General features: G+C 42.7%; 1 protein-coding gene across 1 annotated transcript in view; it reads right to left on the bottom strand.

The window, feature by feature from the left end:
• The window catches only part of LOC117061296 (ovostatin-like), a 50,450-nt gene that overhangs the window by 15,630 nt on the left and 15,447 nt on the right, over positions 1-19,373 (bottom strand). The window contains exons 9-25 of the mRNA XM_033174035.1: positions 17,752-17,881; positions 17,478-17,587; positions 17,045-17,203; positions 16,537-16,764; positions 14,162-14,216; positions 13,256-13,404; positions 12,664-12,813; positions 11,302-11,472; positions 10,367-10,490; positions 9,174-9,270; positions 8,535-8,763; positions 6,154-6,280; positions 5,318-5,409; positions 3,513-3,564; positions 2,587-2,670; positions 852-1,028; positions 26-107 (exon numbers count right to left, since the gene is read on the bottom strand). Coding sequence (XP_033029926.1) covers positions 26-107; positions 852-1,028; positions 2,587-2,670; positions 3,513-3,564; positions 5,318-5,409; positions 6,154-6,280; positions 8,535-8,763; positions 9,174-9,270; positions 10,367-10,490; positions 11,302-11,472; positions 12,664-12,813; positions 13,256-13,404; positions 14,162-14,216; positions 16,537-16,764; positions 17,045-17,203; positions 17,478-17,587; positions 17,752-17,881 — 2,216 coding nt within the window. The remainder of the gene's footprint in view (positions 1-25; positions 108-851; positions 1,029-2,586; positions 2,671-3,512; positions 3,565-5,317; positions 5,410-6,153; positions 6,281-8,534; positions 8,764-9,173; positions 9,271-10,366; positions 10,491-11,301; positions 11,473-12,663; positions 12,814-13,255; positions 13,405-14,161; positions 14,217-16,536; positions 16,765-17,044; positions 17,204-17,477; positions 17,588-17,751; positions 17,882-19,373) is intronic.

Below are 19,373 nucleotides of genomic sequence, written 5' to 3'. Positions count from 1 at the left end.
CTTAAAGCAACTTCACAGGCCTTACCAAAGGTTTCCTTCTGCCTCCCTGCTCCCAAAAGTACTGAAGGATCCATCATGGTGTCTGAATGGCATCTGCCTCTGGTATCCTGAAGTGGAAGAAAAATATAGCAAATCAATTTTTTCAGGTGCTTCCCCCCTTTAACTGTCAAATACATTTCAAGCGAGGAAGATGGCAAGAACAGAGATGGCCTTCTCAGTGGTGGCATCCTGGCTATGGAATAGGCTCCCCTGGGAGGCTTGCCTGGTGCATTATGTATTTATGCCAGAAGGAAAACTTTCCATTCCCCCGTGCCTGTGAAAGCAAACAAAAACCCCTGGACTCAATGTTTCAGTTGTGTTTTAGTCTATAATCTGAGCTGCTAAATTGGTTTTATTTCTCCTTCACCAGGAAGGAAAGTTTTAATGCTGCATTTTAGGGGAAGAATCTATTCAGTCTGCTTTCCACAGTGCACTGACCTGATGTGCCCCAAACTTGCCAGCAAATTGTTACGCAGCTCCCCATGAAATGATGATTTATTTCTACCCCGCCCATCTGACTGGGTTGATGCACTCCTCTAGATTTTGCAACACAATGTGCATATCGTATATGAAATACGCATACAAAATGCATATTGTACTGGCGAATGCATGGGGAAGCATGTATTTTATGCAAAAGGTGTGCATGAAATGTGTACAACTTGACAGAACATGCCAGTGCCCTCTTTGTGCTCGTGTCACACCTTCATGTGCCTAAACATGTATGGCTGCCTACATTGCAGCCATTGAAATGAAAGAGCGACTTGGCAGATGCCACCACAAATATCCACGGTGTCAGTTTTGAAAGTACTCACCAGCATTTAAATTTCCAATGATCCTGGATTTTTTTTCTTCTGTCAGCTGCTTTGTATCAGTCAGGTAGAAGTAAATATATAAATGGGACAAGAAAATGGCAATATTCGGTTCTGCACAACCATAGGGCATTGGGAGAAGATTTTCAGCGTTCTTCATGGCTGTGCCCAGAATGTCACCTTGGGAGCAAAAGAATATGGGCATTTATGCACTGCATGTCACATAGGAACAAACTCCTAAGGGCCGAGGTCCCTTCAGCCCTACCCCATAAAATAGTTGAGGGGGCTGGGGGCCCCAAAAGTTGGTGGGCATTTCCATTCAAATGGTGTGCGTGAGCTGCATATTGTGATTGATTATGTGGGGGCAGGTCTCCAATAATTTTATTCAAGTTGGCACCCCGATTGTTACCTCTACAATGAATGCTGTTTTCATAATAAAATGATTGCCCACAAACTCACAGGGCATGGAGCAAATCCCCTCTAGTTCTCCCCCACCTAGAATATCTGCAATTTTTAAACAATCCTGTCAAAAATTTAAAAGTTATAACCATTAGGGGGGGAAATCCCTACAACTAGTGAGTCAAATCACGGTCTCCCAAGGGCTACAGGATAAACATTGCTCTTTTCTGAAGCACCAAAATGGGGTCCAAACCAAATCTTTACCCTAGCCAACTATCATGTCTGTAATTAATTCCTGGTTCATTATAAATACACAACTCCAGGCTAAGCACAGAGTAAAGAAGGGAATTGTTACGTGTGTGTTGGGAAGGAGGTTTGATGTTAGAATGGCAAAGGAGAATGAGCAGCAAATTTTGCCTTTCTCTGTGTAAGGTTTTCAGTGGCTGCTCATGAGTAAGCAGGCTGATGCAGAAGCTTCTGAAACTAAGTTTCTTTATTGTGCAATTATACACAGTGCAGCTAAGAAAGAGATGTCCAGCTCATCCTTCGGCAGAGTCCGGGAATGACCCCTTCCGGTTCTTTGCCCAGCATAAAAGGCGCAGGATGTGGAACCCCCGCCTACCCCCTCTGTGTCTTCCCCCCCCCCCCGCGCAAATGGGGAGATGGAAGGGGTGCTTCTCCTCCAGCCTCTGCCTGGTGTGAGGGCTCTCTTCCCCTGTCAGAGCCCTGACTCCTATTTCCTGCTCCCATCTCCCCCTCCCCACTAGAGGATTCACTGCTTCCCCCACTGGAGGAAGATGAATTGCTCAGCATCTGAGACAGGGGCTCGCGATACCGATAAAGCCCTGGCAACTCCTTGCCTTCCGGCAACGGCAGTCCTCTGACACTCTGCACACTCAGGGGTGCTGAAGACTGCCGTGTATCAGATCAAGCAATGACTTAGGGGAAACACCTCACAATTACAGTCGTACCTTGGTTGTCAAACGCCTTGGTACTCATCCATTTTGGCTCCTGAACGCCGCAAATCCGGAAGTGAGTTTTCTGGTTTGCAAACGTTATTTGGAACCCAAATGTCCGACACGGCTTATGTGGCTTCCAATTGAGTGCAGGAAGCTCCTGCTGCCAACTGGAAGCCGTGCCTTGGTTGTCGAACGTTTTCAGAAGTTGAAGGGACTTCCAGAACGGATTCCGTTCGACAACCAAGGTACAACTGTATATTGATGGAGCAATGCCATACTAGAAAAAAAAATCACATCAAATATGAAATGTCACAACAATCTTACACAAGGCGCAAACAGAAAATAAAGATTTCAAGTATGATAACATTCTAAGAACTTACCAAGGACATAAAGTGTAGCTTTTTCTGATCCAGTCACCAGATTTGAAGGCAAGTTCAAGGTTATTGTTTCAGAGATTGGTGTACCTAAGGATTTACAGCAATAAATAATGGGAATTGGGTGTGGGTCCTCTTTCAACATTCTTTATATAGCATGGGAGCCATTGTCATAGCTTTTAAGTGAAGAAACTGGCAAATGGTGGTAATGGAGCTGAAATTAATTTACCCACCAGTTATAATTGGATAGCCAGTGAATATTTGACTTCAGTATTTAGGTCTAATCTACACTATACATTTAAAACATTCTTATACCACTTCAACAGCCATGGAGAATCCTGGAAACAGTCATTTGTTAATGATGCTGGGAATTCTAGCTCTTTGAGGCCAGCACCCTTAAACTACAGTTCCCAGGACTCCTTGGGAGAAGCCGAAGTTCTTGGGTTGTTCTTGTTTTTGTTTTGATTGTGTATTTTGTGTCTTTATATTGTGATTTTATCCTGTGAACCACCCTGAGACCTGCAGGTATTAGGGCGGCATAGAAATTTAATAAATAACAATAATAATAATGACTGTTAAAGTGCTTTAAATGCATTGTATTGGATACAGTGCTATTAGAGGCTCAGGATTGCTGTGAGTCAGGTTATTATTCTCAAACAGTAATTGAAGCTAAGAAGTAATGGTATTAATATTGGATATTTTTATTTATAGCATTTGTGTTCTGCCTTTAAAAAAATAAAAAAATATATATTTAAGGCAGCCAACAATGTAACAGAAAATTCAACTATAACAAACATGTTTGGCAGCTGGTACAATTCTGTATTTTACACCTGCCAAAACAAAACCAAATAAATGGATGTCGAAGTCTAAAAACAATTATGGAAATGTTGAGTTTTCATTCTATGCATGTAGTGCAGAATTTTTCCCTTTACCTTTTACGCAGATCAGAGAGCTCTGGGTCACCTCCTTCTTGATGCCTTCAGGCTGGACGACAGAGGAAACGGTTAAATGAACAATACAGAATGCATTCATTCATTCATTCATTCATTCATTCATTCATTTTCTATACCACCCAAGGATCACTGGGCAGCTTAAAATATAAAAACACAAAAATGCCTAACTTAAAAATGAACAAATATGGAAACAATACCCCCCCCCTCCCACTTTAAAAGAACATAAAGCTTGCAATTAGGTAACAATGGAAGCCAGAATAATACAGAGCGCCCATTAGCTGCCTCCCAAGTTCTCCTGTGCTTCATTTGAAGACCCTCCAGTCTGCAGGTCCCAATTAATGCATACCAGTGAAGGAACAATTTGCTTCCTATTTCTCCTCATTCGGGACTGTCAGCTAGCTTCTGCTTTCCACCCATGTACTTCTAGGCTTCCATAATGGATCATGCCAAACCTATGCACACACTGGTTCCTCTCCATAGCTGCATTTGTGCTCATATACCACCTGAAGGCCCTGCTCCTGCCTCTCTCCACCTGGCCCAGGGCGGAGCCTGCAGGCTTCGTAAGAACTGCTGCTGCTGCTGCCCAGCAAGGACTGAGGTATTTTGGGAAAAGTTTAATTGGGAGTTTTTGTTCTTATTGATATTAACTTTTTTGCATCTGTATTTTTATGTGGAAATTGTTTGGTTTGGTTATGTAGTTTTTGGTGTGTTTTACTTATTTTTATAACTACTTTGCACTGTTTGCAATTATGTAAATCTTTTCAAATTGTAAGCTGCCTTGAGCATTGTTTTAACTGTGGGAAAGCAGCATACAAATGAAAAGATGATGACGAGGTAAAAAAGGACCCCTGGACGGTTAAGTCCAGTAAAAAGCGACTATGGGCTTGCGGCGTTCATCTCGCTTTCAGGCCGAGGGAGCTGGCGTTTGTCCACAGACAGCTTTCTGGGTCATATGGCCAGCAGGACTAAACCACTTCTGGTGCAACGGAACACCGTGATGGAAGCCAGAGTGCATGGAAATGCCGTTTACCTTCCCGCCACAGCAGTACCTGGCGTGCTTTTGAACTGCTAGGTTGGCAGGAGCTGGGACAGAGCAATAGGAGCTCAAACCGCCAACCTTCTGATCAGCAAGCTCAAGAGGCTCAATGGTTTAGATCACAGCGCCACCTGCGTCCCCGTATGATGATGATGGATGGATGGGCATGTCAGCGACGTTCCTTCACTGACAGGGAACGAGAACGCAGGCATAGAGAGAGAACAGATAAGAGTGGAGTGCATAGGGGAGGGAGAAACAGCAGGGAGCAGCTGTAACTTGATCTCTGGACACAGGGAAAGAATGCAACTTGTCAGCTCAGACAGTGACACGGATACAGGAGTACAGGGAGTGCCCTCTCCAAAATCTCGTAGAATCACAAGACTGGCCGAGAAGCACGAAAAGGACAGGAAGAGAAGGTGGGGTTTTTCCTGTTGGGGGGAAAGGGGGTGGATCTCAGTTCCGGCAACTGTGCTATCTGAGGAGGACAGAGATCAGCTGAGTTCCGACAGGGATTTTTTTATTTGACTAATAAATCTGAAATAATTAACTGCTTGTGTGTGAGAGAGAGATCCAAGCCTTACAGGGCAGGGCAGGGCTGCACAAATGAATCCAAGCCAGTCCTCTTGCCTCTAAACCTTTGCAGCCCCAAACCTCTCCACCACTAAACGGCGCTGGTCGCTAATGTGCACCACTGTGGTCCACGAAACCCTTTTCCATCTCTTGCAGATGCCAAGGTTTTCATGCTCACCTCAACCAAAAGCGGCTTGATCACGATGTCCCTTCGTCCATCATTCAGCTCATTTCCTTTGGCTTCAGCAGTGACAGTGAAATTCACCATACCTGAAAGAAAGAATGGAAAGAAAACTTACATACGGCCTGGGAAGCCAGCTTTTAAATCTGTATTCAGAATCAGAAGGATCTTTATTTGCACCAGACACTAGCCGTAGCAATGAAATAAAATAAAATGTACTGAAGACAGAGGTAAAAACTCAACTATTTTGCAGGTTTACATCAATAATGAAATAATAGATCTTATTATAATTGCCCCCACTAAAAACCTTGCAGTTTTTGCTGTCACCTGATCTACTAAAAGAAAGGACACAGTAGCAATGGTTGAGCGACCCGGCACGGACAGTAATAGAGGGGTAATAACCTCACTCCTCAAATCTTTGAATTTAATTTGTATTCACCTGGTGACAAATTGTTAAAAATTATGAAAAATCAATAAAAAAATAACTGGCAAAAAAAGCATAAACTTACATCTAAAGTCCAAATTGTCACTGCCATGACACTGAAGCAAGAAGAACAGCATATATATTCCCTTGTATGCTGCATGTTTTAGATAACTAATATACAAATCACTTATAATGTACCGATACATAGGGCATTCCTAGCAGTAAACAGTAGCAGCCCCTTTCTTGCTCAAAGCCATAAGGATTATTGGGGTTTCCAATTTCATTTTCCATCTCATTTCATTAAAAAATGCATTTATTTATTTATTTTTCTAAGTTGCAATTTGGGAAGAAATTCAAGAAATTCAGAGGAAAGCTAAAACCGCAAAATTCTGCAAGAGAAGGCGATTACCCAGTCTTTGAGGGCTAATTCTCCACGTGTAGGATTGTGTTTCATTCGCACAGATTGTTACGGAGTTGCTCCCTGGAGACAGCTTTTCTGCTTTGAAATCCGGAGACTCTTCCAGCTCAACATCTAACTGAGAGTGGGGAAAACAATGTATTGTAAGTTTGTGGAGTTGCCTGGGCTCCCCTTCTACTTCTGGGGTGCCAGACATTGAATTTAGCATGCTAAAATATAAGACATGTTAAAAAAAAAAAGCCAGGCTGGCTTCCTGATGAAATAATCGCCTGAAGAGATGGACCATTAAGACTCGAGAATGCAAAAGATAGGGTGATGTCACATCACAAAGGCCATGAGCAAGGCACACAGTCTCTTCCTGGAATCTCACACCACTTGCCGACTGGGGTGGTGTGTAGCAAGATAAATAAGGAGCTGCCATGTGCCAATTAAAACCTTGCCATCTTGACTTGGGAGCAAATTACAAGCAGTACCGGATTTCACCCTGTGGAGTCCCCATGGCAATCAAAATCTCGACACCCCTCCCCCCCCAATTATCTAGAGGAATAACATTGAACAAAGAAAGCTTGATTGCCATTTTCTTTCAAGATCAAATCTGGCCTGAGGCTGTTGAACAGATTCTTGGGCTGGAGTATTGTTTACTGTTGCTGTTATCGATATTGTTGTTGTATCTTTAGTTTTAGATCTTATGATTTACGGGGAAATTGTTTCCATTTGGATGTGTACTTTTTGATGTCTTTTATTTATCGTTTATGACTTCTGCTATGTTTGTAATTATGTAAATCTTGTCATGTTGTAAGCCGCCTTGAGAATCGTTTCAACTATGGAAAGGCGGCAAACAAATAAAATGATGATGATGATGATGATATTATTTTGATCCATTGGGTGGGCCCCATATACTGGTACCTACTCTGCCTATTTGGTAACCCAGCACAAGGCATTTTTCCTACTCTTGCAGCTTGCATTCCTGGACCAGAAAATGTCAATAGGTCAGATGATCACAACCCAGGAAGGACTGTAACTGTTTTGGCAGATGAATCTTGTAAAAGGCACCCCTAGTGACCAGGGACCTGAGTCTCCAGTGATGGTGCTAGATCCAGGAGACCCCCAGGCTACTTACCTGCTTCTTCAGGGAAAGTGCAGCCCCACCCAGGGTAGGCAACATACTGACTTCCTGGAGTCAGGCACCCTATGCAGCAAATATGTACCGTATTTTTCGCTCCGCAAGACGCACTTTCCCCCTCCTAAAAAGGGAAGATGTTGGTGCGTCTTATGGAGCGAAGAGCGAAGGCTTTTGCGAGAGGCGGGCAGCAGAGGAGGTGCTGCTTGCTCCTCCACCACTCCCCGCCTCCCGCTAAAGCAGGCTTTGGCGGGCGGCGGGACAAGTGAGCAGCAGCTTCTCCGCTGTAGCGGCAGCGGAGATGTTGCTGGATGCTCCCCACACCTCCGTTCACAAAAACAGGCTTGCGGGGAGGATCCAGCAGCATCTGCTCCACTCCCTGCTCCCTGCTGCCTCCCCTGCCCCTGCCAAAACCGGGGAAAGCGAGGGGGGGGGGAGAAAAGGGAAGCCTGACAGCATCGCTACTGGTCTGCCTCTTCTTCCCACACCCCCTTCACCAGACTGGTCCCAGCTTTTTAGAGGAGGAAACCAGAAAAATATTTTTTTTCTGCTTTTCCCCCTTTAAAAAATAGGTGCGTCTTACAGTCCGTAGCGTCTTATGGACCGAAAAATACAGCATTTGCTCTACCTGAATGACTGGCTGTATTTTAGCTAGATTGGCCCTCTCTTGTTGGACTTTCCTCTTGCTCTCTGCTGTCCTGCTCACAGATAGAACAGGAAAGCACCCAAGGAAAGTGAATGATGAGTAAAGGATTGTGGATTCTTCAGTTCCAGCTCTCCTAAATTATATAAGATGCCAAGTCATAATAGCAGCTAAAGTAAGTTTAAAAAAAAAATTGCCTGCAGGGACAGGGTTTCTGTAATGTGTTCCACTTCTGTGTTTTGCTAACCTGTTACGTATTCAGTGGTCTGTGTTTGCCCGAGCTTGAGTCTGGTCTAAGTATTCTGTGTTCTGATTCGATACATGATGTCCAATCACAGAACATTTCAGGATTTGGGCCTCTGCCACCGGCCCTTGAACTCTGAGTTGTGATTTGCAGCTTGGAAATTTAGACAGCCAATCATGTTAAGAGTGGGAGTGGCCCAGGCTTCAGGAATGTATATAAGCAGTTGCTTTGCCCCTGTTGTCCAGTTCTGTTAGTTCAATAGAAGTTTGTTCTGCTATCGCTGTGTCTTGCCTCGTGGGAACCCACCTACACTTCATACCCTGTATCAGGTTTTAAGAGCACCAACTGGAGACAGAAGAACGTACCTCAATGCACTTGTTCAGGTAATTGAAGACATTGCCTTTAAAAAGGAATTCTTCCCCTCGGATAGTGGAGTAGGGCATAGCCGTCTCAACAAAGAATGGCTGAAAAGCTATCAGGGAGGCAGTTCCTGAGAGGCCAAACCCAATGTTGTCGTTCATGCAGAATGCATTGGCTACCCATTCAGTGATGGTGTCAGGCACGGTGTATGAGAGACTGGCTTTCCCACTAGAACTGAAGCATAAGAGGACAAAATTGTAGACTTTTTGAATGGATCTGTGTCTACAATTAAATTTGTAACTAATATAAGCTTCATATCATATAAGAGTATGCATATGCCCCAAATACCTTTATATATTAAAATACAGGTAACAATATTGTGGATGGATTTTTCATCCCATACAGTACACTGCAGGGCTTTACAGCACTTGAGTGTGTGTGTGTGTGTGTGTGTGTTTTTCCAACAAGTTGCCCAATTATCTAAAAATAAAACTAGCAATAAAAAAAAACCACAATGAAGAAAGGATTATCCAGGTAAATGAGGTTCTAATAATTCTCTTAACTTTTTTTTCACACAAGGACTCTTAAATGGAATCCAGAAAATGAAAATGAAAATAACAAGATAGAATACTAGAAAGACTCACTCAACCCAAAGCAGCTGCCAAAAGAATGTTTCAGGAAAGTATGTTCTCCTTGTGGCTGTACCTCGAGCTCCAATGTCTCCACCATAAGCAAGTCTTGCTGAAAAACAAAGAAAGGACAAAATGAAGAGAGAAAAGGGAGTTTGGCCTCTATAACAGAAATAGTACTGGAAAGGTTTAGTGTTTAATGGTGAAATTAATGCTTCACAATAAAAGGACATCAAGCAAGAATGATGTTGAAACTATGGATAACCTCCTTTTGCCAGCTCTAAGGGCCATGATACACCAACATGACACACCACTGCACAAGTTGCTGCCATTATACAAAATAAGATTTCAGCATTTTTAAATCTGGGAAATGATAGCCTTCAACAAGGGACTTCCTCTATTTATTTATTTTTTACCTTTATCAGAAACTCTGTGGCTCCTATGTCTGTTGCGGCCAAATGAGACGTGACATTTGTCACATGAGGTGGACTTTTAAACAAATTACCAGTGTGGTGGGGTCCTGTCCCCTGAACTGGACTGAGATCATGGTGTGAGGGGCAGGAAGGCATAAAGACTTTGCTCTCACCCTGATGTCAGTTGGAATCCCACAATCCCAATGCCGGCTGCTCACAATGGGACAAAAGCTTTCGTTGGTGTTGACTGTTCATTAAAAAGAAAATGTAGGCACATCTAGTTTGATTGTCTCTCAGTGTAGGTAAAACTAATAAGGGGGCAATCAGAGGCGTCTTAACCATTGAGCCAACTGGCGCAAGGCACCAGGGCGCCATGGCCTGGAGGGCGCCTCCGCCCTCCAGCCCCGCCACCAGCGCCCGCCACGTCACGTCCTCCGGCTGCCCGGCGGAGCACAGGAGAGCGAGTTGGCCATCGTGCCTGATATACTTAAGATGGCCCTGGGGGCAATCATCATGATATCGCTATGGGTTTGATCATTAATAGCGAGTCTAAACATGTTCTTTTTTTTTCTTTTTTTTAAAAGCTAAACTTTGGAGGGAGGCTTTATCTTATTTTATGCCTTGCAATGCACTAGCATGACACCGTCTGCGCTGGTAAAGACCATAGGAAGGCCTTCACCTGAAAGGAACATATGAATTGTCTGTTTCGCTTTACGTGTGAAATGGATTGAAACAATCAGCCTAAAACAGAACAGCCCATCACCCTTATAACATTTCAACGAGTCCTTCTCCAACCTTCAGACATAGTAGGAGGTACACTCTCAGGACAATCAGACGAAATCTTCTTGCATTCAAAGTCGCTTTGGCATACAACGGGCTTTTGTAGTGTAGAGTTGGTGAAAACCTTGAGACCCAAGCTCTTAAAAGGAATAGATAAAACGCTGTTTAGCTGATTTCTTTAGACAACCAAACCTACCACACTTTTTAGACCTTCTCGTTGATAATATGGTTCTTTCTAGGTGAGGTAAATTATTTATCCAGAGTTACCACACATATTTCAAGCCACCTCACTGGTTCTTCACATCCTTTTATAACTTACTAACTGGGCTTAAGGGGGTAAAGTGCCGTTAGATGAGCAGTGTCGATTAAATTGCTACAGTCATTTGATCATGAAAACTGAATCCATCTATTTTGTGAAGAGGTGATCTATAATGCAAGGGTGATCTATAATAAAAGATGCAGGTGGTGCTGTGGTCTAAACCACTGAGCCTCTTGGGCTTGCTGATCGGAAAGTTGGCGGTTCAAATCCCCGCGATAGGGTGAGCTCCCCAGCTCCTGCCAACTTAGTAGTTCAAAAGCACGCCAGTGCAAGTAGATAAATAGGAACCACTGCGGCAGGAAGGTAAACAGCGTTTCCATGCATTCTGGCTTCCGTCACAGTGTTCCATTGTGCCAGAAGCGGTTTAGTCCTGATGGCCACATGACCCGGAAAGCTGTCTGCGGACAAACTCCGGCTCCCTTGTCCTGAAAGTGAGATAAGCGCCACAACCCCATAGTCGCCATTGACTGGATTTAACCGTCCAGGGGATCTTTACCTTTACCTTAAAAGAGCACCACTCATGCTCAGCTCTGCTCTAGTTCGTAACTGGTTTTCAGTAGTAGCCATATACAAGTTGCCCTCCCCAAAAGCAGCAGTGCCAGTCCCAATATAAGCATAGAGACAAACATACCCTGAAAACATCATAGACATTGCCGTCATCAGTCAGATTCACAGGTATGTAGTATTGGCCATCAAAGAAAGTATTTTTCAGCTCAACGCATGGCTCTTTAGGGGTATCGTCAAGGTTCAACCCATTATAATAATAGCTATAAAGTTCTTGATAAGGAAGGTGAGAGTACACCTGGTGAGAAATGAATAATGAACACAGATGAGACCTGGAGGAGCATAAAAGCCTGCCTTACATGAGCAGTGACAGTGCTTTTTCTGGGGGGACACAGGGGCAAGCATACCCCTAAACATTTTGCGAATCTAAGTTTGGCCTCACTGAGGAGCAGTATTTAAATATGAGTAGGAAAGTGAGAGTACCCCTAAACATTTTTTTTTGTAGGAAAAAAAAAACACTGAGCAGTGATATCTACAAGCAAACATCAAGATGGGCATTCCAGTTATGGAGATACTGAAGGTTTATAGGTAAAATCATTCTTATTCTGTGTATCCTTTAATGGCTTAATATATGAGTGGAAATCTGTTCCTTCTGATTTTTCTTCAGCAGATGAAGCATGCCTGGAACACAATGTAGTAGAAGCTTTTTATTAGCAAGACCTATTTAATTAATATTTTTCAGTGCACGGTAGAATATTGCACTGCTGGGATGAGGAAGAGTCAAAGAGATTTCATGTAGGCCTATTCACCAATATATGGTTGTAATAGTCTTTTTCTCATTCCCTGCAGAACTGAATAGCATCATAAGCAAATTTGGTTATCATTACTGCTCTTTTCTTTGAAAAACATTTGCAGAAAATGCCACCCTGCCGCAGGTGTGTCAAGGAAAAGGTATGGGCTACCCTCAAGAAGATAAATGAACAGAAATTTCTAGAGAAACCTGGTGCTTGGCCACATTGCTTCCCAGTTTCCAGTGGGGAAAGATAACATGCCTGTTCTGTTCTTGGTTTCAGGTAACAGTTTCTGGAAGCCCCAAAGGAATTCGGTATTATTACCTAAACCTCATCAAAATCATAAACAGGCTGCATTTAAAAAAAAAAAAAACATTCTTCAAGGTTCTCTTTTTGTACCTTCTCATGCTCACACAGAGTTCTGAAGGATTCTGTCACCCATATCTTTAAAAAATATGTCTGGAACAGAACAACTCAGGATAAAGCAGACCAAAATACAAGTGGGTCTTTAAGGGTTTCCCACAGAGTTATACTTCTGAATACGACACAGGGGGAGGGTTTCTGTTGCCAGAGGAGTAGACAACCTGATTCTGTGCTCATTTCTATAGATGGTGGCTTTCAGTGGTGGGACCATTGAAAGGAGATCTAATACTTGGAATGGCTTTGGGTTCAAGGTGCATCAAAAATCCAGGACTTACTGTCTCAGGAGTCAGATCTTCTCCAGACCTCAGAAGCAGAACACTCTTATCCACAGCCCGCAGGGCACAGAATGAGTTGGTGGCAGCTTTGAGGTTAAGGCCAATGTCTGAGGCTGGCAGGGCTTCTTTCTTAGAGAACTGCAAGCTGACCTGGAATTGAATGGTGATGTCAGATATCTGTCAGGGGATCATCCCAGAAGTTATTGTGGTACAGTCCCCACCCATAGCTATTCTGTCTGTTGTGAAAGCCTACTTAACAGCTGTGTATTCCCCTGGCAATTATCACAAGATATAATGTCTGGACCGTATGGCCATAGTTCACTACTTTATAACATGGCATGAGCTCTTCTCAGATTAGGTACAAACCATCAATGACTCATTAGGATTTTAAATCGTGCAAAAGGTACATGGATTAGGCAAGATACATTGCTACTTTTAGCTTGTTTTCAGCCATCCGTAAGACATGCCAACCATTCCACTTCCAATAAACCTTTCCTATTTGACTTTTGTACTCCTTGTCAGCATAAACAGAGAGTTAGGAATAGAAAACACCCTTTACTCTTGAGTGGGGAACAGACTGATCAGCTCTTACCTTGTTTCTGAAGCACTTTTCAACCTGAAAAGAGATTTTATCAGCGATCAGCTCGCCATGAGGATGCAGAGTGTAAACCAGCAGACTTGCTCTGGGAGCTGATTTTTGGTCAATCATCAGTGGGATTGAGAATCTGCTATATTGTCCATCTGTGAGGAAAAACATGAAATTAAAGGAGTCAAGGAAAGAGGTCAAGAGAAGCTGATGAGCTAATAAGTTGACTCTGTTGCGTACAAAATTAAGGCGTGAATCCCATAGGGACCTGGGCATTGGTGGTCTTGCTGTCTCCCCTCAGATGGAACCAACTGATGTGCAAGATAATTGGGGATGGGATTGTACTTCATAATCACACACTTTGCCCCCTAGCAAAGCTCCCCTTGCTGGTTTACACACCATAGAAAAGCTGATCAAGAATTAATTTAGGTCCATGACAGCTAGGGATGTGGAGAAGAAGTGTTACTAGTCTTACTGTAACTCTATATTTTCCTTGAAATTTCTCAGATGGTTCAATCAAAGAAGAATATCCAAATTCATGCTGAATCAAATCATTATTATATCCGCTGGACTAAGTGACAATCAGTCACTCTGTGGACTCAGCTACAGTGGTCAATTATAATGTTAAAAATGTATTATAAAAATATAACACCAGATGGTGCTGTAGAGCAGCGATCCAAAGTCAATGGTAAATTACATTGGGAGTTGTATATTTTTATGGCGTTTTCTCCATGGCGTTTTTTTATATCTGTGTAGATCCAGCCTGTGACTTACTATAAGATTTATAAATGGAATTCATTTTTAAGAGAAAGGTCATGCTAGGACTCATTCTACAGGTCTGCTGATTGTTTCTCCAAGACTGCCAAATACTTTCATTTCTCCACAATCAATGAACAGAATTAGACTACTTACCCTTAATGCTGACTAGGTGTTCACCCCCATCAACAATTCTACCATTTGTCATCATCTGTATGCAAAAAAGAAACCAAAGCTTAAATAATTTTTGCTAGAAATAAAACATTTTGTTTTGCTATTCCAAGATGGTGCATATGAGTTATATACACAATTCCATATTTTGGAAGGCTTTTCATGGTCAGAAAACTGCTGAGACTGTTAGACATAGTAATGGAGAAATTCTCAGCTGGGGTGTCTTCTTTATTTTTTTATAATTTTTATTAGATTTTTCTTACAATTTAGAATATTCATTTAAACAACCTTAAAATATCAATGACTTCCCTTCTTCTCTTTCCATGGTTCATTTTGCATACCATAAATCCCTACATATTTTACATAAACAAAACCATTCAGTATTCCATTATTACAACCTTCAGAATTTATTTACACTGTTGAATTTATCTTAATGCTGCCAGCGTTTTCAGGTGTACACAATTCCACCCCATATATTCAATAAACATTTTCCAATCTTCTTTAAACGTATGTTCTTCTTGTTCTCTTATTCTATATGTTAAGTCTGCAAGCTGTGCATATTCCATCAGTTTAAGTTGCCATTCTTCTTTAGTTGGGACTTTGCTCATTTTCCATTTTTGGGCTAACGAAACGCAGGCCGCAGTAGTGACATGCATAAATAACCGTTTTTGACACCTGGGAATTCCCGTCTGAGTTATCCCTGAGAAAAAGGAGCCTGGTTTTTTTGGGAAGGGACTTTTAAACATTTTTTCCCCCAATTCATTATGGATCATTCCCCAATACTCTTTTACAGGTCCACCACATATGAATAAAACGTCCCCTCAACCTCCTTGCATCTCCAACACTTATCTGATTCAGTCTTATGCATCTTTGCAAGCCTACTTGAAGTTAAATACCCCGTGTAAATCATTTTCATGTGGTTCTCTTTCAAAGAATAACATGCTGTTTCTTCTTTCTCACATGGAAATCTTGCAACCAAGTACCCCACTGGGCACTGTCAACGCACCTCCGTCATGGCCTGCCCCATTACACTATTAGTATTCCAGCTGCATTCTCTCTACCCAATGCCAAGTCCCTTGAGTCCTGCTCAGGATCTCATTGGTAATTTCTGAGCCTCCAGCACAGCACAGGTGTCTTGAAAATTCTTCAAGAGCAGGTCAATTCTCTTGTTTTCCATTCCTTTAAAATATCTCCTGTAAATTATCTCATTGTCAATATTTCCTTCCCTCAGTAGCTACTCCCCTTGGCAAACACCAGAGGGTTGGATTTGATCATCTACACTTGAGAACAGGCCTTCACGACTCTTCAATCGACCAGCTAGCACCAGTTACTAAGTGGCTTCCTGAATCCACCCAACACAGTGCCATTCCACCTGGCCATTCTGTAAATTTAATGCACCAGAACTGCTGTTGTATACTGCCCTTGATCCAAAGATCACAGAGCGATTCATAACATAAAAATACAAAATGATAACATAATACACAATTTTAAAAAATACAGAATTTTTAAAAAAATTCATTAAAAAACCCAATAACCTCAATTATCCAAGAACAAATTATCTTGCAAGCTTATCAATACTAACAGTTCTACTTACAAGTAGACCATGCGGTTAAAGGGTAAAAGCCAAGGCTGTAAAGCCCTGCCAACCTCTCCTACACTGCCCCTAAATGGCCTCGGCCCAGTAGACCAGAAGGAGCATCTCCATCCCCATCATTCAGCTCGGACACTGAGGTCCAGCTCTGAGGGCCTTCTGGTAGTTCCCTCCCTGCGAGAAGTGAGGTTACAGGGTACAAGGCAGAGGGCCTTCTCGGTGGTGGCGCCCGCCCTGTGGAACACCCTCCCACCAGATGTCAAGGAAATAAACAACTACCTGACTTTTAGAAGACATCTGAAGGCAGCCCTGTTTTGGAAGTATTTAATGTCTGATGTTTTATTGCTTTATTATTATTATTATTATTATTAATTATTATTATTATTATTAATTCTGTTGGGAGCCACCCAGAGTGGCTGGGGAAACCCAGCCAGATGGGTGGGGTATAAATAATTTGTTGTTGTTGTTGTTGTTGTTGTTGTTGTTGTTGTTGTTACTTCTGTCATGGATCTACTACAGGGTATGGGTCAAGCATATTTGTAGGGCATTTGTCCAGGACCTGCTTATTTTTTCTTTGTACTCCACTTGGAGGCATTTTAAGCAATTCAGAATAGAAATCAGATTAGCGATGTGATGGTGCTCATATTGCAACTGCTGCCACCATGTGGACAGAGGCGTTGCAGGTGGTTCCATACTCATTCAACCTCCAGTGAGGGTTAAAAGCTAAGAGGGAGGTCATGGCAAAGCCACTCGGCCTTTCTGCACTTACGAGATAGTAGAAGTGAAGCTCGGAGGGCAATTCCTCATTTTGAACTTTGTTCAGGATGTAGTGCACAGAGATTGCTACCCGTTTGTCACACGGCAGTTCACCCAGCACCGGTTCTATCTTCATAAAGCTGTTGGTCCGGGAGAAATAGCGCTGGACGTGACGAACAGCTTCTGGCTTGTAGGTTTCCAGCCAGCCATACTCAGTGCACTGATCTGGTTCATAGGTAGCCTGATTAGAGAAAGGTGCAAAAGAAAGTAAAATGTACCAGAAACAGAACATTCCGCAGAAGGGTGATTCCTCTGGAAGGGTTTCCCAAAAGGAGTTGTTTGATCATTCCCCTGGATGACTCCACAGATTGGGCTGTAACACATGTCTCTGGTGGGTGGTAAAGGAAGGGTAAGGGATCAGTAGGTTATGTGGGCTTGACCCACCTGAGCTACCAGCAAAGGACAGTTTCCCACTTGGTCATATCAACCACCACCACCCACCTCAGTTTTCAGTGACTTACTCTCAATGTGTAGCGAGGTTCAGAGAGGTGAGAAGTTGATATGGAAAACTGGGCACGGCCATTGTTGTCCGTAGTGTAGTTGGCCACAACCTTGCCGTCAAACTCTAGAAAAATAAGCCCGTTTGCCAGTGGTGCTCCATCCTCATCATTCACCTTCATCTGGGTGTGGGACAGGAAAATACAGGTGCAAAATGTTTAGGAACAGTGCTTAGCACTTGGACTGATGAAACTAAGTGGTGGCACCCGTTGCGGCAGAGAGTCAGGGATGGAACAATTAGTCCATTTCTCGTCCATGTCTCTTTCCATTCCATCTTGTTTCAGCATTAATCTGCTTCTTAAAAACAACAACCCCACATAATTTGTTTCCCGCCTCCTTAAAATACACATTTTAGAATTTTGTTCCTCACAGAGAAGATCATCCCCATTGTCCTACCTGTCCGGTCAAGGGGAGCCCTCTTCTATAATATTGATCTACATTCTGAAAAATGATGGTTTTTTTTGGATGATGGACAGAGATGTAGTTAGACTTTGAAATCTGGATGCCTGTCAGATACATAAATGCATAAAAGAACCTGTTTAACAAGCTGGATTATATATATATCTGGAGTATTCAAATGCTGAATATGGTGCCCAGAGGCCAATTCTCAGAGCAAGGTTTTGAAAGCTCCCCCTTCCTACTCTGTTGTGCCCCATTATAAAACGGTTACCTGTTCCCTTCTCTGTGACGACTGCCTCTGCATGGAGTGACACATAAAAATAACGCTCCGTGTCCATGTTTGCGTAAAGGCGGTATGCTTTGGTGCTGATCGTTTTGGAAATCCGGCCATCTTTGTCCAGCTGAAAAGGGAAAGAAAATTATGATAAAAGCGTGGAAGGTATGTGGAGCTTCACTGGGGTCAAGTATGAAAAAGTCTGAGTTGCAGGGCTACGAACACATGTATGAGAGGGAGTGGGGAAACTGGGAAGAGAAGTAATGGTTTGTAAATGGGACAGGACCAGATAAACACATAATAGAAGGAGAAGCAATACATTTCTGAACCAAGCCCAAACATAAATAATATCAAATTGGGGACTAATGAATGGTAAGTTGCACAGCAATTGAGAAAGAATTCTCACCTGTAAAGAAACAAATAGCTTTTCAGTGTTGGGAAAGTCCCTTTCTCCAGTTACAATGGATCCCAAATTCTACAGTATAAAACTGTACTGACTGTTCTTTACAAGGCCCTGGAAAATTATTCCTCAGCTTTATCTATAAGAATCAGGCTTACAGGCTTAAATACTGCCCATCTCTGTCAGAGGGCATGAGTAGCTGTTTCAAAGGGAAAGATAGGATAAGTAGTCATGAGCATACGGAAACCCTTTGTTTCTTGGGATGATTCACTCTCAGTCCTTGGGACGGGAATCTCCTGATGACCCATGTCAGCAGATTGCTTCCCCCATTTCTTCCCTTCCCGTAATTTGCTCTGGGAGAATTGGGACAACACCCAAAACAGGGCAGCAGGGGAAGGGAGGAGAGAGGGATTGTTCTATTCGGTAAGCTGCAACTCTTGCACCAGTGTCCTTATTTTCCAGGGACTGTTCCAGATTTACAGAAGATTTGATCCTGGAATGTCCCTATTTTCATTGGAGAAAGTAAGCCCTACTCCATTCAACAATACTTGCGCCAAGATAAGCAAGTTATAGGACTGCAGCCTGAATGTATACAATATATGATTGAACATTTTCTTCAAGCTTTATCAGGACAAGCACACTACCGAACCAGCTTTTTAAAGCAGTACCAAAACAAAATACCGTATTTTTCGCTCCATAGAATGCACCGGACCATAGGGCGCACCTCATTTTTAGAGGAGGAAACAAGGGGGAAAAATATTTTTCTGGTTTTCCTCCTCTAAAAGCCCTTTTTTGTGTTGTTGTTTTTTTTTGAGGATCAGCTAAAGGTTTTGCAGCTTTTTTGCAAAGGGAAAAGCCCTGGCTTTTTTGAGGATCAGCTGAAAGTTTTGCAGCTGTTTTTGCAAAGGCAAAAGGCTTTTTTTAGGATCAGCTAAAAGTTTTGCAGCTTTTTTTGCAAAGGGAAAAGCCCTGAGTTTTTTTCCCCGAGGATCAGCTAGGTTTTGCAGCTTTTTTTTGCAAAGGGGGAAAAGCAAAGCTCCTTTTGCAAAGGGGGAAAAGCAAAGAGGAAAAGCCCCATTTTTATGAGGTTTAACTCACATTTCTGAAAAATCTTAAGGAAAGGGAGCCATTTCTACAGTTTCCAGACAGATAATCTAATCAGCCAGTCACATGTCCTGGGGAAACAAACAACCTCCCTCTGCAGCACATTCAACAAAGG

This window comes from Lacerta agilis, chromosome 16 (genome assembly GCF_009819535.1).
Source record: "Lacerta agilis isolate rLacAgi1 chromosome 16, rLacAgi1.pri, whole genome shotgun sequence".
NCBI classification, from domain to species: domain Eukaryota; kingdom Metazoa; phylum Chordata; class Lepidosauria; order Squamata; family Lacertidae; genus Lacerta; species Lacerta agilis.
The sequence above is the reverse complement of the archived record's forward strand: the minus strand, read 5'-3'. Positions and strand labels throughout refer to the sequence as shown.